At 42.9% G+C, this 18,514-nt stretch overlaps 2 protein-coding genes across 3 annotated transcripts; both read right to left on the minus strand.

Moving 5' to 3' along the window:
• Nucleotides 1–18: 18 nt before the first annotated feature.
• LOC115147253 (RING finger protein 122) lies at nt 19–8,266 on the minus strand. 2 transcript variants are annotated; one of them, XM_029689397.1, is made up of 7 exons: nt 8,096–8,266; nt 6,713–7,129; nt 5,098–5,255; nt 2,262–2,304; nt 2,022–2,063; nt 1,670–1,752; nt 19–1,396 (listed from the first exon to the last, which is right to left on the minus strand). In XM_029689397.1, exons 3-7 carry the CDS (start codon nt 5,199–5,201, stop codon nt 1,276–1,278), a joined length of 393 nt encoding a protein of 130 aa, XP_029545257.1. In that variant the 5' UTR covers nt 5,202–5,255; nt 6,713–7,129; nt 8,096–8,266; the 3' UTR covers nt 19–1,275. The 2 variants fall into 2 exon arrangements, with proteins under 2 accessions (XP_029545257.1, XP_029545256.1); XM_029689396.1 differs by having other exon boundaries at nt 6,713–7,133.
• Nucleotides 8,267–13,468: 5,202 nt separating this feature from the next.
• LOC115147256 (calcium homeostasis modulator protein 1-like) lies at nt 13,469–15,259 on the minus strand. Its single transcript, XM_029689399.1, has 2 exons — nt 14,600–15,259; nt 13,469–14,396 (listed from the first exon to the last, which is right to left on the minus strand). The coding sequence occupies exons 1-2, from the start codon at nt 15,149–15,151 to the stop codon at nt 13,878–13,880; spliced, it is 1,071 nt and encodes a 356-aa protein (XP_029545259.1). The 5' UTR covers nt 15,152–15,259; the 3' UTR covers nt 13,469–13,877.
• Nucleotides 15,260–18,514: the final 3,255 nt, after the last annotated feature.

The raw sequence follows: 18,514 nt of genomic DNA on the forward strand, positions 1-18,514 counted from the left end.
TACAGAAGATGCACCACAGAGAGGAAACATATTTTATTTAAAAGCAACAAACGATACAAAATTACAAGATGGGGGGGGGGGTCACAACGTTACGTACATACAGGCAAGACTAGCTGTCTATCAGTCTTCGAGGTTATGGACCTGGTTTGTGTCAGAAATGGCACCCTATTCCCTATATAGTACACTACTTTTGACCAGGGCCTGCATAGGGTTCTGGTCAAAGGTAGTGCACTGTGTAAGGAATAGGGTGCCATTTCAGATGCACTCCTGGATATATAGTTCTGTACATCAGAGAGCTGCTGTGATGTTGGTATTGGACTGGTTTTGGGATTGCAGCCTTTGGCCGTGTTCCAGCCCGACTACATTGCAGTCGCTTGCCAGATCTCCACGCCTGGATAAGTGTTTAACATGTCAGCTAACCGCATATGCTCAGTCGATGACGTGGCGCAGAACCATTTGTTGCTGTGTGTAGCGCGACTGCAATGTAGTCGGCCTGGAACGTGACCAATGTTTTGACTACCTCAGTATAGTGTTACCTAGGTTGGAGTTGGCAGTATTGGACATGTTCTGTGTGTGGCACATGGTATTGAATGGCATGTTTGTGCTGGCTTGTATTGTAACACCCCTGAGGTATGAGAGGTATCCATTTACATCAATCCTGATACTCGACCAATGACCTTCTCAGAATGCCTGACGTGTCGTTTGTGATTGGCTGTACCAGGTATCGTCCAATGACTGGGGGACAACTCGGTATTCTAAAGTGGCTCCCGTTCCTATGTCACTTTCCTCTCATTCTCACTGGAGATACTATTAGTACGCTGCTGACCTGCAAAATGAATATTCGGGTCAGGAGTGTCCGTACAGCCTTTACTCATTCTCACTGATCTAAAGGGGGAGGACAGACAACAGCTTTATGAAGCTCCACTGCTAATCTAGTAGGGCCAAACACCACATCCCTCAAGGTTAGGGTTATCATTTTGTTTTTAGGTTCCATTGCTAAACTAGTAGGGCCCGATCCTGAAACACTCTCTTGCGCCCTGCCCCTCGGACATCGTTGACTTTCATGACGATCTGAAAGGCCTGGACGGGTGTAATCAACATCCATATACAGTACCCAAACCCCAGCCATATTGATCAATGCTCAGTCAAAGACTAACACCATGGAAGCCACTTTAAGAATACAATCGACTCTGTGTGATGTCCATAAAATGACCATCAATTCCGTGTAAATGTGTACAGGTGCGTATGGCGGTCGTGGTGGCCCCTGTGGGTCCTTCACACCTCCTCTGGGTCCTGGGGCCCCTCAGTTCCCTGTGTGGGGTCTGGGTGGAGCCTGAGGATGGGCTTGTTACACATGGGGCACACGCTGCGGATCTCCAGCCACTTCAGCAGGCACCTGGATGGGACACACAAAACAGACTGAGGTTTCCTCAAAAGTGCATAACCTGTTCAAATATTATAGAGATGCATCCTTCATTTATTCTGTCTGTCCTTCATTCCTTTTCCTTTCTTCTGTGAGCCAATCATTGATCTGACAAGTATGTTAACTTCGAGGATGGAACCAGAAGGATTTATGGTGTAATCATGTTAGTTTCAGCTGCCTCTTGAATTTCATTATGTTGACATTTTGTAAGTTTTGTCTATAAGGAGAGTCTGATGGTTAACTCACTTCTTGTGAAATGCGTGCGAACACGGACACACGGCTAGCTCATCTCTGGTCCGAAACTCTTCCAAACATACTGCACACGTTTGCTTTAAGGGCAAGAAGAAAAAATTGTGTTAGTGTGTGTGCGTGTGACTACATCTACAAGAAAAATGATTGAGTCAACCCGCCCTGAGTTAAATACATCTGAGTTCCCATTCAAACGCTCAACACCAGGTTAAATCAAAGGCATTGCATCGCCACGGGGGTTTCCCAAGTAGCTAACACGAGCCACACAGAAATGGTTCAGAAAATGTTACATTATTATCCAAACAATCTGCATTGAAATAAAAACGTCACACAGAATAACAGGACTTACACCTAGAAGACTCAGCTTCTTGCCCGCCCCTTTAAGAACCACCTATCGAGAACGAAAAAGAATCAAAAAAGCAGTTTGTACATGTGTTAGAGTGAGCTATATCCAGGGTTAACTATAAACAGTAGTGGGCGTTGTGTTTCAACACACGCTGACCACAACAGACAGTGTGAAATACTGTAGAAGTAGTTGAACCCTGGTCTGACCCCAGTGCTACATGTGCTCGTGTAGTGATAGGCCTACCTCATTGTAGCTGAACTGCTCCCTCGTCCCTTGCTGTTTCAACCTACAAAGAGACAAATACAAAATGGTCGTGTTTAAAGATGGAGTCCGGGAACTTAAGCACTTACAAATTTGAAACATATTGTGCGAATTGGAATTCATAACATTTCTTATTGGGGGGGGGGGGGGGGGGAATAACGTACACGAAATGGATGACGTAGTACACAGTTGGGCACAATTATACAAAACCGCTGTAGCATCACTTTAAAATGCAGGGTATTCCAATGGCCTATCTTATACAGTGCCCTCAAAGTATTCACACCCCTTGACCTAGACAGGCACTGTATGTCGGACTTGGTATTTATTGCTTACATTGTATGGTGCTTTGTTAAAATGTAGAATATAACGACTGATGCATTAACAGTGTAATATATCAACATAATGTAATATACAGTAGCAGTCAAAAGTTTAAAAACATACTCATTCAAGGGTTTTTCTTTATTTTTACTATTTTCTACATTGTAGAATAATAGTGAAGACATCAAAACTATGAAATAACACATATGGAATCATGTAGTAACCAAAAAAGTGTTAAACAAATCAAATATTTTATATTTGAGATTCTTCAAAGTATCCACCCTTTGCCTTTATGTGAGCTTTGCACAATATTGGCATTCTCTCAACCAGCTTCACCTGGAATGCTTTTCCAACAATCTTGAAGGAGTACCCACATATGCTGACAACTTGTTGGCTGCTTTTCCTTCACTATGCAGTCCAACACATCCCAAACCATCTCAATTTGGTTGAGGTCAGGTGATTGTGGAGAACAGGTCATCTGATGCAGCACTCAATCACTCTCCTTCTTGGTCAAATAGCCCTTAAAACGCCTGGAGGTGTGTTGGGTCATTGTCCTGTTGAAAAACAAATGATTGTCCCACTAAGCACAGACCAGATGGGATGGCATATCGCTGCAGAATGCTGTGGTAGCCATGCTGGTTAAGTGTGCCTTTAATTCTAAATAAATCACTGACAGTGTCACCAGCAAAGCACCCCCACAACATCACACCTCCTCTTCCATGCTTCACAGTGGAAACCACACATGTGGAGATCATCCGTTCACCTACTCTGCGTCTCACAACAAGACAGCAGTTGGAACCAAAACTCTCAAATTTGGACTCATCAGACCAAAGGTCAGATTTCCATCAGTCTAATGTCCATTGCTCATGTTTCTTGGCCCAAGCAAGTCTCTTCTTCTTATTGGTGTTATCGGGTCACGTCAATTCGAATCTGGTATTAGAACAAATTATTTAGCAAAGAGTATCTCATGATTTCTTTGTTCTTTAATTATTGCAAACACTTGAATGGTAAATATGTTGTTCGTATATACGGTCTCACTATAACACCATGCAGGGCAAGACAGCGAAGAGAACGACACATCCTTTTGTTCTCCCTTATATACTCTGACAGAGATAGTTCCCGCTCAATGCTGGCCTGTCAGAGCGAGGATGAGCGTGGTTTAAACTTACTCATCCTATCGCTGGCATGCAGGCTGGTCCCATCCTCGTGACGCACTTCCTGTTGCCGGGTGTAGTTCTTGTCTTCAGCAGTTGACTTATCCGTAGTTTATATACTTAATATTGTAGCATAGCTTCCCTGGTATATTATATAGGTTATGCAAACAAATAGCCAGTTCAACCCTAACAATGTCCTTTAGTAGTGGTTTCTTTGCAGCAATTCGACCATGAAGGCCTGATTCATGCAGTCTCCTCTGAACAGTTCATGTTGAGATGTGTCTGTTACTTGAACTCTGTGAAGCATTTATTTGGGCTGCAATCTGAGACTGGTAACTGTAATGAACTTTTCCTCTGCAGCAGAGGTAACTCTGCGTCTTCCTTTCCTGTGGTGGTCCTCATGAGAGCCAGTTTCATCATAGCACTTGATGGTTTTTGCGACTGCACTTGAAGAAACTTTCAAAGTTCTTAATTTTCCCAGATTGACTGACCTTCATGTCGTAAAGTAATGATGGACTGTCGTTCCTCTTTGCTTATTTGAGCTGTTCTTGCCATAATATGGACTTGGTCTTTTACCAAATAGGGCTCTCTTCTGTATACCACCGCTACCTTGTCACAACACAACTGATTGTCTCAAACGCATTAAGATGGAAAGAAATTCCACAAATTAACTTTTGACAAGGCACAACTGTTAATTGAAATGCATTCCAGGTGACTACTTCATGAAGCTGGTCGAGAGAATGCCAAGAGTGTGCAAAGCTGTCATCAACGCAAAGGGTGGCTACTTTGAAGAATCTCACATATAAAATATATTTTGATTTGTTTAACACTATATTGGTTACTACATGATTCCATATGTGTTATTTCATAGTTTTGATGTCTTCACTATTATTCTACAATGTAGAAAATAGTAAAAATAAAGAAAAACCCTGTAATGAGTATGTGTCAAAATTTTTGACTGGCACTGTTTATAAATAATATCATAGGCCCATAATGTGATAATACGTAATTAAATAAAGGCTCTTGAAGCATAATAAGTGAAGCCTCCATGTGGATAAGTCTACATGTTAATATCCTGATTGCAATGGCAACTAGCCAGCAGCCATCTTTGTTTAGGTCCTTCCCCCTACGGTTTCCAATAGGTGGCACAGCCACAGAGTCAAAATTCACTATATCGTAAAAATGTATGAGCACAAAAACTAGCTTTTTGGTCTTAATTTAAGGTTAGGCATAAGGTTAGCAGTGTGGTTAATGTTAGGGTTAGGTTTAAATTCAGATGTTCAATTGTAGAAATAGGCAGGGTTTATCACTTTGTGGCTGTTCCAGCTAGTGATGACCCTACATACCTGAAGAGGTAGCAGCAGAAGATGAGGCTGAGCATGAAGACGAACAGGCCGATGCCCAGCACTATCACGTAGACATTGAGCGGCAGGTGGTAAGTGGTATCCATCTTGCTAAGTCCACAGTACTTCTCAAAGTGCTGGAGACCTAAACCACAGGCATCCTGAGAAAAAGATAAATATTTGCACACAGCTTGTTGTCATGAAAGAGGTTGTCAAAACAATAGAGGGACTTCGAACGAAAACATGTCACAGCTTACCTCACCATATAATGAAAGTGTTATAAATACTCATATGTTTTCCCCTCTCAGAACAGAGGAGCCTGGGATATATCCCCACATGCAAACGGCTCACAGCTTCTTGTTTACACACCTTTTAAAACAGGAGAGAGAGACACTAAAATGGAACACAGATGATCTCGCTGATTCACTTCTCATGTAGGTGTTATAACTAGAGACATATTTATATATGGACTAATATATTTCAATCTAAATATAGGGCTCTTGTTATATCGACATCGCTTATTTTGTGGTATTCCTCCCTTAGACAATACATCTCCATTATATCCTCCATGTAGGACACAAGAGCCACCGACATGTGTTTTACTATCTAGGGATGCGTGTTAGAAAGCCTTGTATTGACAATTCAAACGACAAGGTCAATATTTGGTGAGGAGGGAGGGGGAAGTGACTGCCTGGTATTTGGCTCTCATCCCACCCATACTGCTCTGTATTGCTCTGCTCTGACTGGAGCCGAGGCACGTAATTGGCAGTGAACTAAACCAACATGGAGTACGGTGGCTCCACTTCCGTCGGTACGCCATCTGTTCCACAGACTCCCCTTCACAGACTAGGTGGCTGGCCTGTGGGCTGTGTGTGTGTGTGTGTGTGTGTGTGTCATGGGTGGGGGTTGGTTGGGGGCTTTAGCTAGCCTTTTCATGAACAGACACACAACACTCTAGGGACTGAGGCACCATTTGGCAAGACAATGGTAACCAGGAAGCACCACTTCCACCCATATGCCCCATGTGTTCTGTTCTTGTGAATTTGCCTCACCACGGACGAGATGCCCCCTTACCCCCCCTCACTTTGCCAGTCTGTTTTAACAGCCATGGCCGTGTCACTTCATTTGGAGTGATAGAACGGGTACAGCTTGAGCACAGTGGGGGGTATGGGGTCATTCGTTTGACATTGGGGTAAAGGGAGGGGGGAATGGGAGTGGGGGGGGGGGTTAGAATTGAAACGTGGTTACATAGACAGTTTATTTTCTCAGATGTAGAATGGACCATATGCAGAGACCAGCTAGGTATTGAATAGTTAAACAACCTCTAGTAGTACTGTTAGTTACATGATGGTTGCTATGTAGCCTATACATAACTAACTAAACATGACCCTGGAAAATGGAATTATTCTGAGTGCTGTTTCACCCTTTCGATAAACTCAACTGAACCGACATGCAATTTCGTCATTTCTCATTTCTCAAGCATATCAATTACAGAAACCCTGTTAGCAGTAAGTAAAGAGTTGAAGGGAGAGGGGAGAGTTATAGTGGAACACACAGGCTGTGTAAGCTACGGACTGCATTACATTGACTTGGCAGAAGGTTGAGGAAAAACACTTACCGTTACACCATTGGAATGATTGCATGAAATCTGACTCCCAGGACTGCAGCAGTAAATCCAGGCCCTGTCAGGAGAAGGCTGGACCTGTGTGAGGGCCAAACTACCAGGTTACCCCGACGCCCGGAAGCCCAAAATCAGTCTCTAAACTGGGGCTAAAAGAAGACAAACGAGTCAGTGGGGTGGTTTGAGGTTGTGGTGGATCGTCCAAAAACAAAACCATGAAGATGATTAGAAATCGAGAAGATTGTGCAGATTCTGGCTGTGCGGTTTTGTCCACTCAGCAATCCATGCGCGACATTCCCAAATCTGGATTAGCTCCCGAGGGTTAGGATTGGGAGATGTGGGATTGGGAGTGCTGCAGTCCTCCTGTGTGCTCCTTCTCCTCTCTCAACATTGACGATGACGTCCAAGTGATGACTGTCTGAGAGAGACGAAGAAATCAGTTTAGTCACATGGCTCTTACCTCATGTCAATGTCCACTGTTGAAGTGGTGAAATCTGCTCTCAACACTGAGCAAAACAACACACATTTCCTTTCCTCCCAATAAGCCCCATAAATTGCAATCTGGTAAACAACAACAATCCAGTTCATCACAGTGACAGAAAACCATTCCAAACGACAGAGTCCCTGCTCTTATTCCAGTGTGGGAGGTATTAGTCCCTGCTCTTATTCCAGTGTGGGAGGTATTAGTCCCTGCTCTTATTCCAGTATGGGAGGTATTAGTCCCTGCTCTTATTCCAGTGTGGGAGGTATTAGTCCCTGCTCTTATTCCAGTATGGGAGGTATTAGTCCCTGCTCTTATTCCAGTGTGGGAGGTATTAGTCCCTGCTCTTATTCCAGTGTGGGAGGTATTAGTCCCTGCTCTTATTCCAGTATGGGAGGTATTAGTCCCTGCTCTTATTCCAGTGTGGGAGGTATTAGTCCCTGCTCTTATTCCAGTATGGGAGGTATTAGTCCCTGCTCTTATTCCAGTGTGGGAGGTATTAGTCCCTGCTTTGTCCCCCTCCAAATCCTTCTGAACAGAGGGATTTTCACAAGCCTTATCCCCTCTGTCTGCCCTCTCTTCTCCTCCTCTTCCTCTACTCCTTCAGTGCTCTGATCTACTAGGGGGGTAGAACGTACTCTTCACAGCAGGAAAAACACGATTCCCCCAAAACACAAACAAAGAACAGTCTTCTAGCTGGGATATTTTGCTAGTGTGTGTGTGTGTGTGTGTGTGTGTGTGTGTGTGTGTGTGTGTGTGTGTGTGTGTGTGTGTGTGTGTGTGTGTGTGTGTGTGTGTGTGTGTGTGTGTGTGTATTTAGGAGGGGGAAGTTCCTACTCTCCCTCTAACCATCTGCTGTTTCGATTGAGAAGAATGTTGAGACAAAGACAGTCTCCCACCTCCAGCTGGCCTGGTCATGATGGCAGGGTTCCCTCTCCGTCTCAATCCATAATGGTGGTCTAGAAATCTGCCTCGATCCTCCTCTGCTGCTTCTGCTATTGCTGCTGCTGTTCCTATGTGTCTGCCTCTCTCAATTCAATACAAGAGTCTCTCTCTCTCTCTCTCTCGCTTTGGTTTGTAAACAGAGCTCTGGCTGTTGGTCATGTGACCAGTCCTTTGCCTCGCAACTCTCGTTTCCCTCCTCCCTCTCCCTCTCCTTTGGGCCCTCCCCTTCTCCCTCCGTCCTCCAATCCCTGTCTCTCTCCCTCTCTCCCTGGGAGAGATGAAAACTGGCATAGGCAGGAGAGTAGGCAGGGGGGCTAGACATTGACGAATGAGACGTCTGGATACGGTGTGAGGGGTGTGTGTTTCTCCCTCTGTGTTGGAGTCTTGCAGGAAAGACGAGGAGGGCCCGGTCAGTGACATGTGCACTGCTGCTGTCCAGACAACAACCCAGTCTCTCATTAATTATGTGATATATGCACGTTGCAACCTAGCAATGCAAAGCCAGGCAGGGTGAGGGGAAGGCCAGCAGCCAGCCCTTTTAGTCAAAACAACAAAACCAACATGGCTACCACAGCCAACGCATATAGGGGGATTGGGAAGCTAGCTCTGTCAGTCAAAGCCCTGATTATTTTCCAGTTTTGTTTCTCTTGATCTATAGTCTATATATAAACGTGTTGCTATCATGTTGGTTGAGAGACAGGAGCAGGGTTGGAGGGAGAGAGAGAGGGAAATACAGAGAAAGAGAGATCAAGAGAAAGCAGAAAGAAAGACAAATACTAGAGAGCGAAAGATGGCCAGAGATATCCATCCTTCCACCCCCACACGTCAGTCCTGCCAGACCAGCAGGCCTCAGAGACAACAGCTGCAGGATTTGGGCTGATTTGAGCTAGGAAGGAGGATATATGCTTTCCTGGCGCCCTGGTTCCCTGGGCCATGTTCATTAGGCACCAAACAGAAGAAAACAGACTAAAACAGCCCTTATGGGGAAAAAAACAAATGAATTTCACATGTGAAGGTTCCCTGGGCCATGTTCATTTGGCACCAAACTGAAGAAAACAGACTAAAACAGCCCTTATGGGGAAAAAAACAGATGAATTTCACATGAGGTATTCCAAAAACACGTTTTCATGTTATCATGTGATCTTATCTGAAGTTAATGTGATAACGTGACAACATGGAACTACACGTGAAAACGTGATCACATGCAGTGTTCCAAAAACACGTGAAATCATGTGTTTTTCTGTCATATTTTTTTTCTAGAAAACCCTTTTTACATCAGCAGATGTCACAAAGTGATTATACAGAAACCCAGCTTAAAACCCCAAAGAGCAAGCAATTCAGATGTAGAAGCCCGGTGGCTAGGAAAAACTCACTAGAAAGGCAGGAACCTAGAGGGAAACCAGGCTCTGAGGGGTGACCAGTCTTCTTCTGGCTGTGCCAGGTGGAGATTATAAGAGTACATGGCCATTATAGCCAGATTGTTCTTCAAGATGTTGTAAAAGTTTAATAGATGACCAGCATCGTCAAATAATATTCACAGTGGTTATAGAGGGTGCAACAGGTCAACATCTCAGGAGTAAATGTCAGTTGGCTTTTCATAGCTGAGCATTCAGAGGTCGAGACAGCAGGTGCAGTATAGAGAGAGAGATGGTCAAAACAGCAGATCCGGGATAAGGTACCAGGTCCGCTGAACAGGTCAGAGTTCCATAGCCTCAAGCAGAACAGCAGAAACTGGATCAGCAACATGACCAGGTGGACTAGGGAGGGGACAGCCAGGAGTCCTCAGGCCAGGTAGTGCTGAGGCATGGTCCGGTCCTAGGGATTAGGTCCTCCGGAAGGGGAGAGGAAGAGAGAGAGAGAGATGGGAGAATTCCAGGAAGCATACTTAAGATCACACAGAACACCAGATAAGACAGGAGAAATACACCAGATAGGACAGACTGACCCTAGCTCCCCCGCACATCGGGGGACACTGTGGCCCTGTCCGACGATACCCTGCTTTCCCATAGCATACCAGGGAGGGAGTGACTCCCTGAACCTATCTAATGAGAAACTGTTGTTTTCTTACAAATGAAAATGACCAGTGTGTGGGAGGATACCCTGTTCCCAGATCTGCTCTATAGCTAACCCCTATGGTCGTACCAGTTGGCTATACAGCCCAAACTGATCTGGGACGAGCTGCTATGAGGAGGAAGTGGAGGCTTCCGTGGGATCCGGGGGATTCATTACATTCTCATCATCCTATAATTATGACATCATCATTATCCAGAGCACAGCTGTATTGTCTGTCGGTCCAAGATGAATCTCTGCTCCCAGAACCAAATCAGCTATTCTGTTCAACGCTTCCACGAGAGTGTAGTACAAAACAAGATGAAGATGTTCAGTCGATATGGACGTTTTTGATTTATAAGGATGCCCTAGGCTCCATTAACATCCTCAAATCAAATTTCATTGGTCACATACACGTGTTTAGCAGATGTTATTGTGGGTGTAGCGAAATGCTTGTATCTGGTGTCCTGTGATTTAAAAATGAGCAGGGTGTTGATCATTCTTTTATACCTCAATGGTGTTGACAAGCAGCTTTGGGAGGTTAGATTTGGTATTTGTAGTTTTTCTACCCTCTAGTGGTATGCTATGGTTATGGTTTTGTCAAACCGTCAACAACTCACTGATGCATGAGGATAAAGGTAATCGATCGCCATGCATATGTAAAGAAATAAATAAATGGCGCTTTAAGAAATGTTATTTTAAAAGCTTTATGACAGATAAAGTGAAGTAAATATTGATTGCCAAAAGGCTACCTGACTGATTAAAAAGCACTTTTCCTGAAAGCTTGGGGATAGGATGAAACGAGAGACAGAGATGCAAATCCTGACCTTGTTTCTATCCCATCATGTAAATTGTTATGGCTGTGTGTGTGTGTGTGTGTGTGTGTGTGTATCCAGTTTGCATGCAATGACTGAGTGAGATGGAATATCAGGTCATGAGGACACTTGTCATGGTTGAGAGAAGGCTTGGAATTCTGATAAGTGTTAATTGAGTCACAACTGTAAATACCATATGAAATTACATACAGTATGCTGATGTTTTAGTATCTGGGTTACAGTTGACAGATGTTCTTCAATTTGTAAATTCTGTTTGACAGAATTGTGACACTCAATCAATAAAAGTTAATTTTGAGTGTGCCAAAGAACATTCCAGAACAACTATCGAACACTATCGGTCAGCATTATAGTATGAAAGGAAGTTTAAATCATTGATTGTTTGCAAAATGCCACTAATACAAACAGCACTACTCATGGTAGCTTTTAAGCCAGCATTCAGGGCATTCTGATCTCTTGTTTGGTATTCTACAAAGGGTTTAGCAAAGAAACAACAATGCTTTTAAGGAAGACAAAAGTTGATTCCACAAGCATGAGGCGCACCAGCATAATTCTGACTCAAAGGCTCATTGGAATTACATATCTTTGTTGTGGAACCTCTCAGAGCCAAGTTGATCACACCAATGCTGCATGCATACAGTTGAAGTCAGAAGTTTACATACACTTAGGTTGGAGTCATTAAAACTCGTTTTTCAACCACTCCACAAATTTCTTGTAAACAAACTATAGTTTTGGCAAGTCGGTTAGGACATCTACTTTGTGCACGACACAAGTAACTTTTCCAACAATTGCTACAGACAGATTATTTCACTTACAATTCACTGTATGGCAATTCCAGTGGGTTATAAGTATACATACACTAAGTTGACTGTGCCTTTAAACAGCTTGGGAAAATCCAGAAAATGATGTCATAGATTTAGAAGCTTCTGATATGCTAATTGTCATCATTTTAGTCAATTGGAGGTGTACCTGTGGATGTACTTCAAGGCCTACCTTCAAACTCAGTGCCTCTTTGCTTGACATCATGGGAAAATCAAAAGAAATCAGCCAAGACCTCAGAAAAACAATTGTGGACCACCACAAGTCTGGTTCATCCTTGGGAGCAATTTTCAAACGCCTGAAGGTACCACGTTCGTCTGTACAAACAATAGTACGCAAGTATAAATACCATTGGACCACACAACCATCATACCGCTCAGGAAGGAGACGAGTTCTGTCTCCTAGAGATTAACGTACTTTGGTGCGAAAAGTGCAAATCAATCACTGAACCACAGCAAAGGACCTTGCGAAGATGCTGGAGGAAACAGGTACAAAAGTATCTATATCCACAGTAAAACGAGTCCTATATCAACATAACCTAAAAGGCCGGTCTGCAAGGAAGAAGCCACTGCTCCAAAACTGCCATAAAAAAAGCCAGACTACGGTTTGCAACTGCACATGGGGACAAAGATCGTACTTTCTGGAGAAATGTCCTCTGGTCTGATGAAACAAAATTAGAACTGTTTGGTCATAATGACCATCGTTATGTTTGGAGGAAAAAGGGGGATGGTTGCAAGCCAAAGAACACCATCCCAACCGTGAAGCACGGGGGTGGCAGCATCATGTTGTGGGGGTGCTTTGCTGCAGGAGGGACTCGTGCACTTCACAAAATAGATGGCCTCATGAGGAAGGAAAATGATGTGGATATATTGAAGCAACATCTCAAGGCGTCAGTCAGGAAGTTAAAGCTTGGTCGCAAATGGGTCTTCCAAATGGACATTGACCCCAAGCATACTTCCAAAGTTGTGGCAAAATGGCTTAAGGACAACATAGTCAAGGTATTGGAGTGGCCATCACAAAGCCCTGACCTCAATCCTATAGAAAATTTGTGGGCAGAACTGAAAGTGTGCGAGCAAGGAGGCCTACAACCCTAACTCAGTTCCACCAGCTCTGTCAGGAGGAATGGGCCAAAATTCACCCAACTTATTGTGGGAAGCTTGTGGAAGACTACCCAAAATGTTTGACCAAAGTTAAACAATTTTAAGGCAATGCTACCAAATAAAATGAGTGTATTTAAACTTCTGACCAACTGGGAATGTGATGAAAGAAATAAAAGCTGAAAAATCTTTCTCTCTACTATTATTCTGACATTTCACATTATTAAAATAAAGTGGTGATCCTAACTGAGCTAAGACAGGGAATTTTTACTGGGATTAAATGTCAGGAATTGTGACAACTGAGTTTAAATGTATTTGGCTAAGGTGTATATAAACTTCTGACTTCCACTGTATTTCCTGGTAGGAAAACTAAATCAAATCTTACAAACACATTTTTTTTGGGGGGGGGGGGGTTGATCTCAGAATTATGCTTTTTATGTAAGCTAAGATGAGTAAAAAAGTTATGAATTTAGGCTACCATAGTAGCGAGAGGCTAAAGGAAACATTTCATCGAGATTCTACAAGGAGCTATTTCATGTTTGGTTTAATTGATAAAGAATTTTTCAAAAGTCTACACATAGCAGTAATAACAACAGACAGACTACATCATCATGACATTTCTGACACATTATGTACAAAAACTCAAGTAAGGTTCCCCCTTTTGGGTACTCTAACAAAAAAATACAGTTAACCATCCTGAAACCAAGGAATAACACAATTGTGTGAGTGTTTGATGTTGGATGCTAGAAAACATTTCCAACTAAGCCCCCCATCAAAATATGAATTATTATAAATGATCACACCACAAAAAGGACTTCACTTTATATTTAAACCACAGTCTAAATCTTAAAGGACAATCAGTCTTACCAGTCTAAATAGTCAATCAGTGCTTAATATCCATGCCACAGTGAATGGTGCTTTTTCCTCTTTTGAAATGTTCAAACTTTGCTGTAGTATACCGCCCATTCCCTCTTAGGCAAATCGGGAGCGTGACGGTTAGCATATCCATTTGGCCCTCCACTGACATCTCCATTTGGTATGAGCCCTTCATGGGATTCTCCATCCGGATGTTCCTTCCTCAGGGCCAGAGGCGGCTTACACGTGTGCCAATTCCACAGAACTTTATTCATATCGTCCTGGTCGCGGATCCCGAGAAGCTTGTCCTCGTCGCTCTTCTTCTTGTCATCATCATCGTCGTCGCTATCGTCTTTGCTTGACCGGTGCTTGTGGAAGCTGCGCATATCGCCGCTGATGCTCTCGAAGTACTGCTGGATGCAGACCTTGGCGAAGGTCTTGGCGTGCTCCTTGCACGTCTCGTCAAAGAGCTTGCGTTCGATGTCGACGTAGTGAGACCAGTATTTGGTCTTGAGGAAGGCAGCTTGGGTGAAGCAGGGTCGGATGGCTCGTATCATGAAGGCTGCTAAGGTCATCAGCAGCAGGAATACCCAGCCAAACGCCTACAGGGAAACATATGATGATAATACGTAAACAAAGACCTTGCTTTACCACTACAACAAACTTGCTTTGAACCAATGGCCCGGTTCACACTTAGGTTGGACAACTGATGTACAATGGATATAACACAACAGTTATTTTGAAAGAGATTGTCTGCACCTAAATGTGAACTAGGCGAATATGGAAACTACCAACGACAACTTACCTGGGATATACACTTGATATATCTCGATGCCGCTTCTCTCGATATCACCTCGGGCTGATCAAAGATATTCTTGCATGGAATCTTCGCTAACAATTTAACAATCTCCACTTCCGTCATTACCTCAATCAGGGTAGAATTCCCAAACTGACGAATGTCCAAGTTGACGCTGAACGCACACAGGAAGCTCTTCCCGTCCATAAGAGTCACAGATATCCACACCATGGGCGCGATCAAGGACCGCTGCGTGATCGACACGAACATGTAACGAAGGATCGTCGGATCCTTCACCCTCTTCCCTGTCGGTCTTTTCCACTCCTCGGCTAACATCGAAACATTGTTATTCAACACGAACCCTAGTAGGAAGAACCATATAGGTGGGATAACCAACAGTCCAATCCCATAGGCGTAGTTGTACTCCGGGATACAAGGGCAGCTAAACTCGAAGGCTGAGTAGAGCTGGGCGCTAGCTAGGGCCATGATACCACAGATGCCATTCATAAAGGACTCCTGGTTGGATTGGAGGAACTGGAACATCATACGGAACTTATCCATCTTGAATGGTCTGCTGGCGGTGCCTTTTTAAAATGTACTGAGATCTGTAGAAAAAGATGGATCCAGTTGTTTGAAATCAATTTGGTAGTGGTGCCTCTGAAGTGTTCAAATCTGTGGGAAAGCATGGAGGCAGATGTTAGAAGTCAACAACAAAGAATGTGACGGGGCCCAAAATGTGAAAGGCACTCAGTCATATGATGTGGGAGAAATCTTGTAGCTCTGTGTCTGTATAAATTTGCAACTCATAAAATGTAGACAAAGAAGTAAATGAAGATGTTTACAAGCAGTACTGACTAAACAACTGAATCAATCTCCCACTGCTTTATAATGAAACATCAATGGAATGAGTGTCTGAAGAGCTCACAAATCAGTCAAGAATGACTTATTTTTATTGAACAACTGGTAAATCAATGTTTAGTTTCTTTCCAGCAAGCCATAAATTATTTACGTGTCTGAAGAAGACTCAACAAAATAGACAGTGAGAAATCAGTAATCTCAGTAACTGAAAAAAAGGCCTACTTACGTCACAATAGGCTTTTCTCCTCTTCCAAGTATGCAGGTGATGAAATAATCTCAAATGATGATAAGGCAACAAATGGACGTTCACAAATATTTCTTCAACTTCTCTTGATACACTCCAGCTTTGCCAAACCTCTTGGTATACTATCACTCCTCTTTCTAGCATGCAGTCTTTGATTAAATCAAGTTCAAGATCAATGAGCTCAAATGATGATAAGGCTGAAAATGTATGGCAAATAGTTCTCCAGGTACTTTTCGAATATTGTTGATTCTGATGCTCACTCAACCCTTCAAGAACAGTCTATGTGGATGTAGAATGGTAGAAAGCAAAGGCAAGGTCACGTCATCTGTCATCAGCTAGGCCCCTCCCTGTGAAGGCACCTGCACTCCTTTCTGTTGTACTGATGTAACAGGTTTCCCATCTCCCCCTCTCCATTGTCCTAAAAGTAAACATGTTACCGGCCCTAGAAAACACTTGGGCTACGGCTACTGCTTTGCAGACTTCAGTCTGCCATAAAACAGTAATGACTCAGGACTTTCAAGAAGAGGTGACAACCACCTCAAACTAGAGCAACTAATATTTATTGTATTTTTATTCTACTATATGTCGGTCTGTGAAATGCGTTTTTTTGGGTCTACCTTTATATGCCTATATTCATATAAAGAAGAGGTTTGATACATCTATTTGCAGTAGTCTGGGCAGGATGAGGTGGTTCTCAGCATCTAACCAGAGTGACACAGCTGAAATTACCACAGCTGAGATGCAAAAATAGTTTCAGCCCATTCAAATGATCTGGGTTATTCTCTCTGAAATATTTGTTCACAGATTAATGAATCACTGTTTCCACTTGAATCACAGTGATGTGACTGGCACCTCTGTATTTAACAATATTATTTAGAGACCAAATCCATGACTTTATAATTAGTTATACCAGTACACATACAGTATACTGCTGTCATCTTATATACCCTTAGTCACTCGTGACTTTCACCATATTACATAAGGTTTAGGCATCCTCTGGCCTGCCTTCCTGTGTTGAGTCTTACCTATACAATAGTATTGGGCTTTATGTGGCATCCAACTGCACCTAGGAGAATGAGGCACAGCCGGACAAACCAGTTAAAGCTAGCTAATACCAGTTCATACCCCACAGGACCATATAAAAGTTTGTGTTTAGTCCCCTATTGTGGGACACAAGTCATTTTCCATACATTGTTAGCTTTTGTTTGAACAGCATTGTTAATGTGAGGGTATGATCAAAAACAGTAGTAGTATTTTACTGGGTGACTCCCTTTTGCTTGAATCATTTTCTATTCAAGTATCTTTACTTCTACTCAAGCCAGTAGCTTTAGATGTATATCGGTGGTAGAATCTTTCTACAGACGGCAAAGGAATTTACTCAAACGAAGTTCAGTTTACTCTGGATTTACTCTGATCGCCACAGAAGGATGTGGCAGACTTGAGAACTTTGGAAGAACACGGTCTTCTTCCCGGCTTTTTAAATGATGGTCGATCAACAATTTCAGAGAAAATAAAATCAAAAACATGGAAGAAAGGAACATATTGGAGCATTTTCAGAAATTAAACAAGAATGTGAGCTTTTGAATGAATAAAATCCAAAGTCCAAATCGATTTGAGTCATCCATTGACTAACTAAAGAGATAAACATGGTAACAATAACATGCTACTACCATTACGTCTCACCCATAATAGCTACTGTGACGATAAGGCAGGAACAACATTGTGTTTTAGAATAGTGTAGTGCAGGTGGTACAGCCACGTGTTCTACTGTGCACATTCTGTATGCATGATAGCCGCTCATTGGTTAGTGGGCGTGTCATGTTGACGTTAGCCAGTTATCTGGTTTTCCCACAGCTAGAAGGTTTGCTCGCATGCTCATCGCACGGACATCGATCTGTGCCCAAGCAAGAGCGCCTAGACATATACTGGTGATAACACATGCGAAGAACAAATCTACTGAATGCCAGTATCGTCATGCGAATTCCCATCATCATACCTGTATCATCTGCAATGCCTGACTTGGGCAGGAGCTCACTGGAGCCGAGTACCGGCATCTCACATTTACTACTGCTTGAGCTCCTGTTCGAGCTCCTGCACGTATCCTACTTGAGATACGTCTATAGTTGGCTCTGCTTCCTCATGTACATGAAGCTCAAGGTCAAAAGTACATATAAAGGTCTGTGAGGCAGTTGAGAAATAAGTTTAGCTGAACCTACACCACACCAGGTTTAAACAAACGCATGGGGAGCTATGCCTAACACACATGCAGGTTCTTAAAGTTTGGGTTGAGTGAATAAATAAAGTCAACAAGTTGTATTATTTTCTCCTTCACCATTAGTCAAAACATCAGACTATCTTTTAAGCCTGGTCAGAGAGTACACAGGATAACACAGTGAAATATACAAACAAAAACAGGTTTTGCTGCAGGGTCAAGGTAATCACTACCTAAACTTTAATTCAATTTCAAATCACGATCCATCAAATGTATTCTCTAAAAACTTAGTCAGTCAAACACTAACAACAGGCCACACGGCAATTTCCCCTTACCTGCACCTTTCCCCATGCAGCCATACCTTAAAAAAAGAGACTCTATTTAAAGAAACAGTCAACCACTGAAATTAAATCAAATTGTATTTGTCACATGCGCCAAATACAATAGGTGTAGACCATACAGTGAAATGCATACTTACAAGCCCTTAACCAACAATGCAGTTACGAAAAATACCTAAATAAATAAGAAATAAAGTAACAAATAATTAAAGAGCAGCAGTAAAATAACAATAGCGAGGCTATATACAGGGGGTACCGGTGTTGATGTAATT

This window comes from Salmo trutta, chromosome 14, assembly GCF_901001165.1.
Source record: "Salmo trutta chromosome 14, fSalTru1.1, whole genome shotgun sequence".
NCBI lineage: Eukaryota > Metazoa > Chordata > Actinopteri > Salmoniformes > Salmonidae > Salmo > Salmo trutta.

What these genes read in the sequence shown, in the direction of transcription:
- LOC115147253 (XM_029689397.1), bottom strand. Translation starts at nt 5,201, where the DNA reads ATGGATACCACTTACCACCTGCCGCTCAATGTCTACGTGATAGTGCTG. An exon ending in TTCTGCTGCTACCTCTTCAG is followed by an intron (nt 2,305 to 5,097) that starts GTATGTAGGGTC and finishes GTCTCTTTGTAG; the next exon opens with GTTGAAACAGCAAGGGACGA. An exon ending in AGAAGCTGAGTCTTCTAGGT is followed by an intron (nt 1,753 to 2,021) that starts GTAAGTCCTGTT and finishes TTGCCCTTAAAG; the next exon opens with CAAACGTGTGCAGTATGTTT.
- LOC115147256 (XM_029689399.1), bottom strand. Translation starts at nt 15,151, where the DNA reads ATGGATAAGTTCCGTATGATGTTCCAGTTCCTCCAATCCAACCAGGAG. An exon ending in ATATCAAGTGTATATCCCAG is followed by an intron (nt 14,397 to 14,599) that starts GTAAGTTGTCGT and finishes GTTTCCCTGTAG; the next exon opens with GCGTTTGGCTGGGTATTCCT.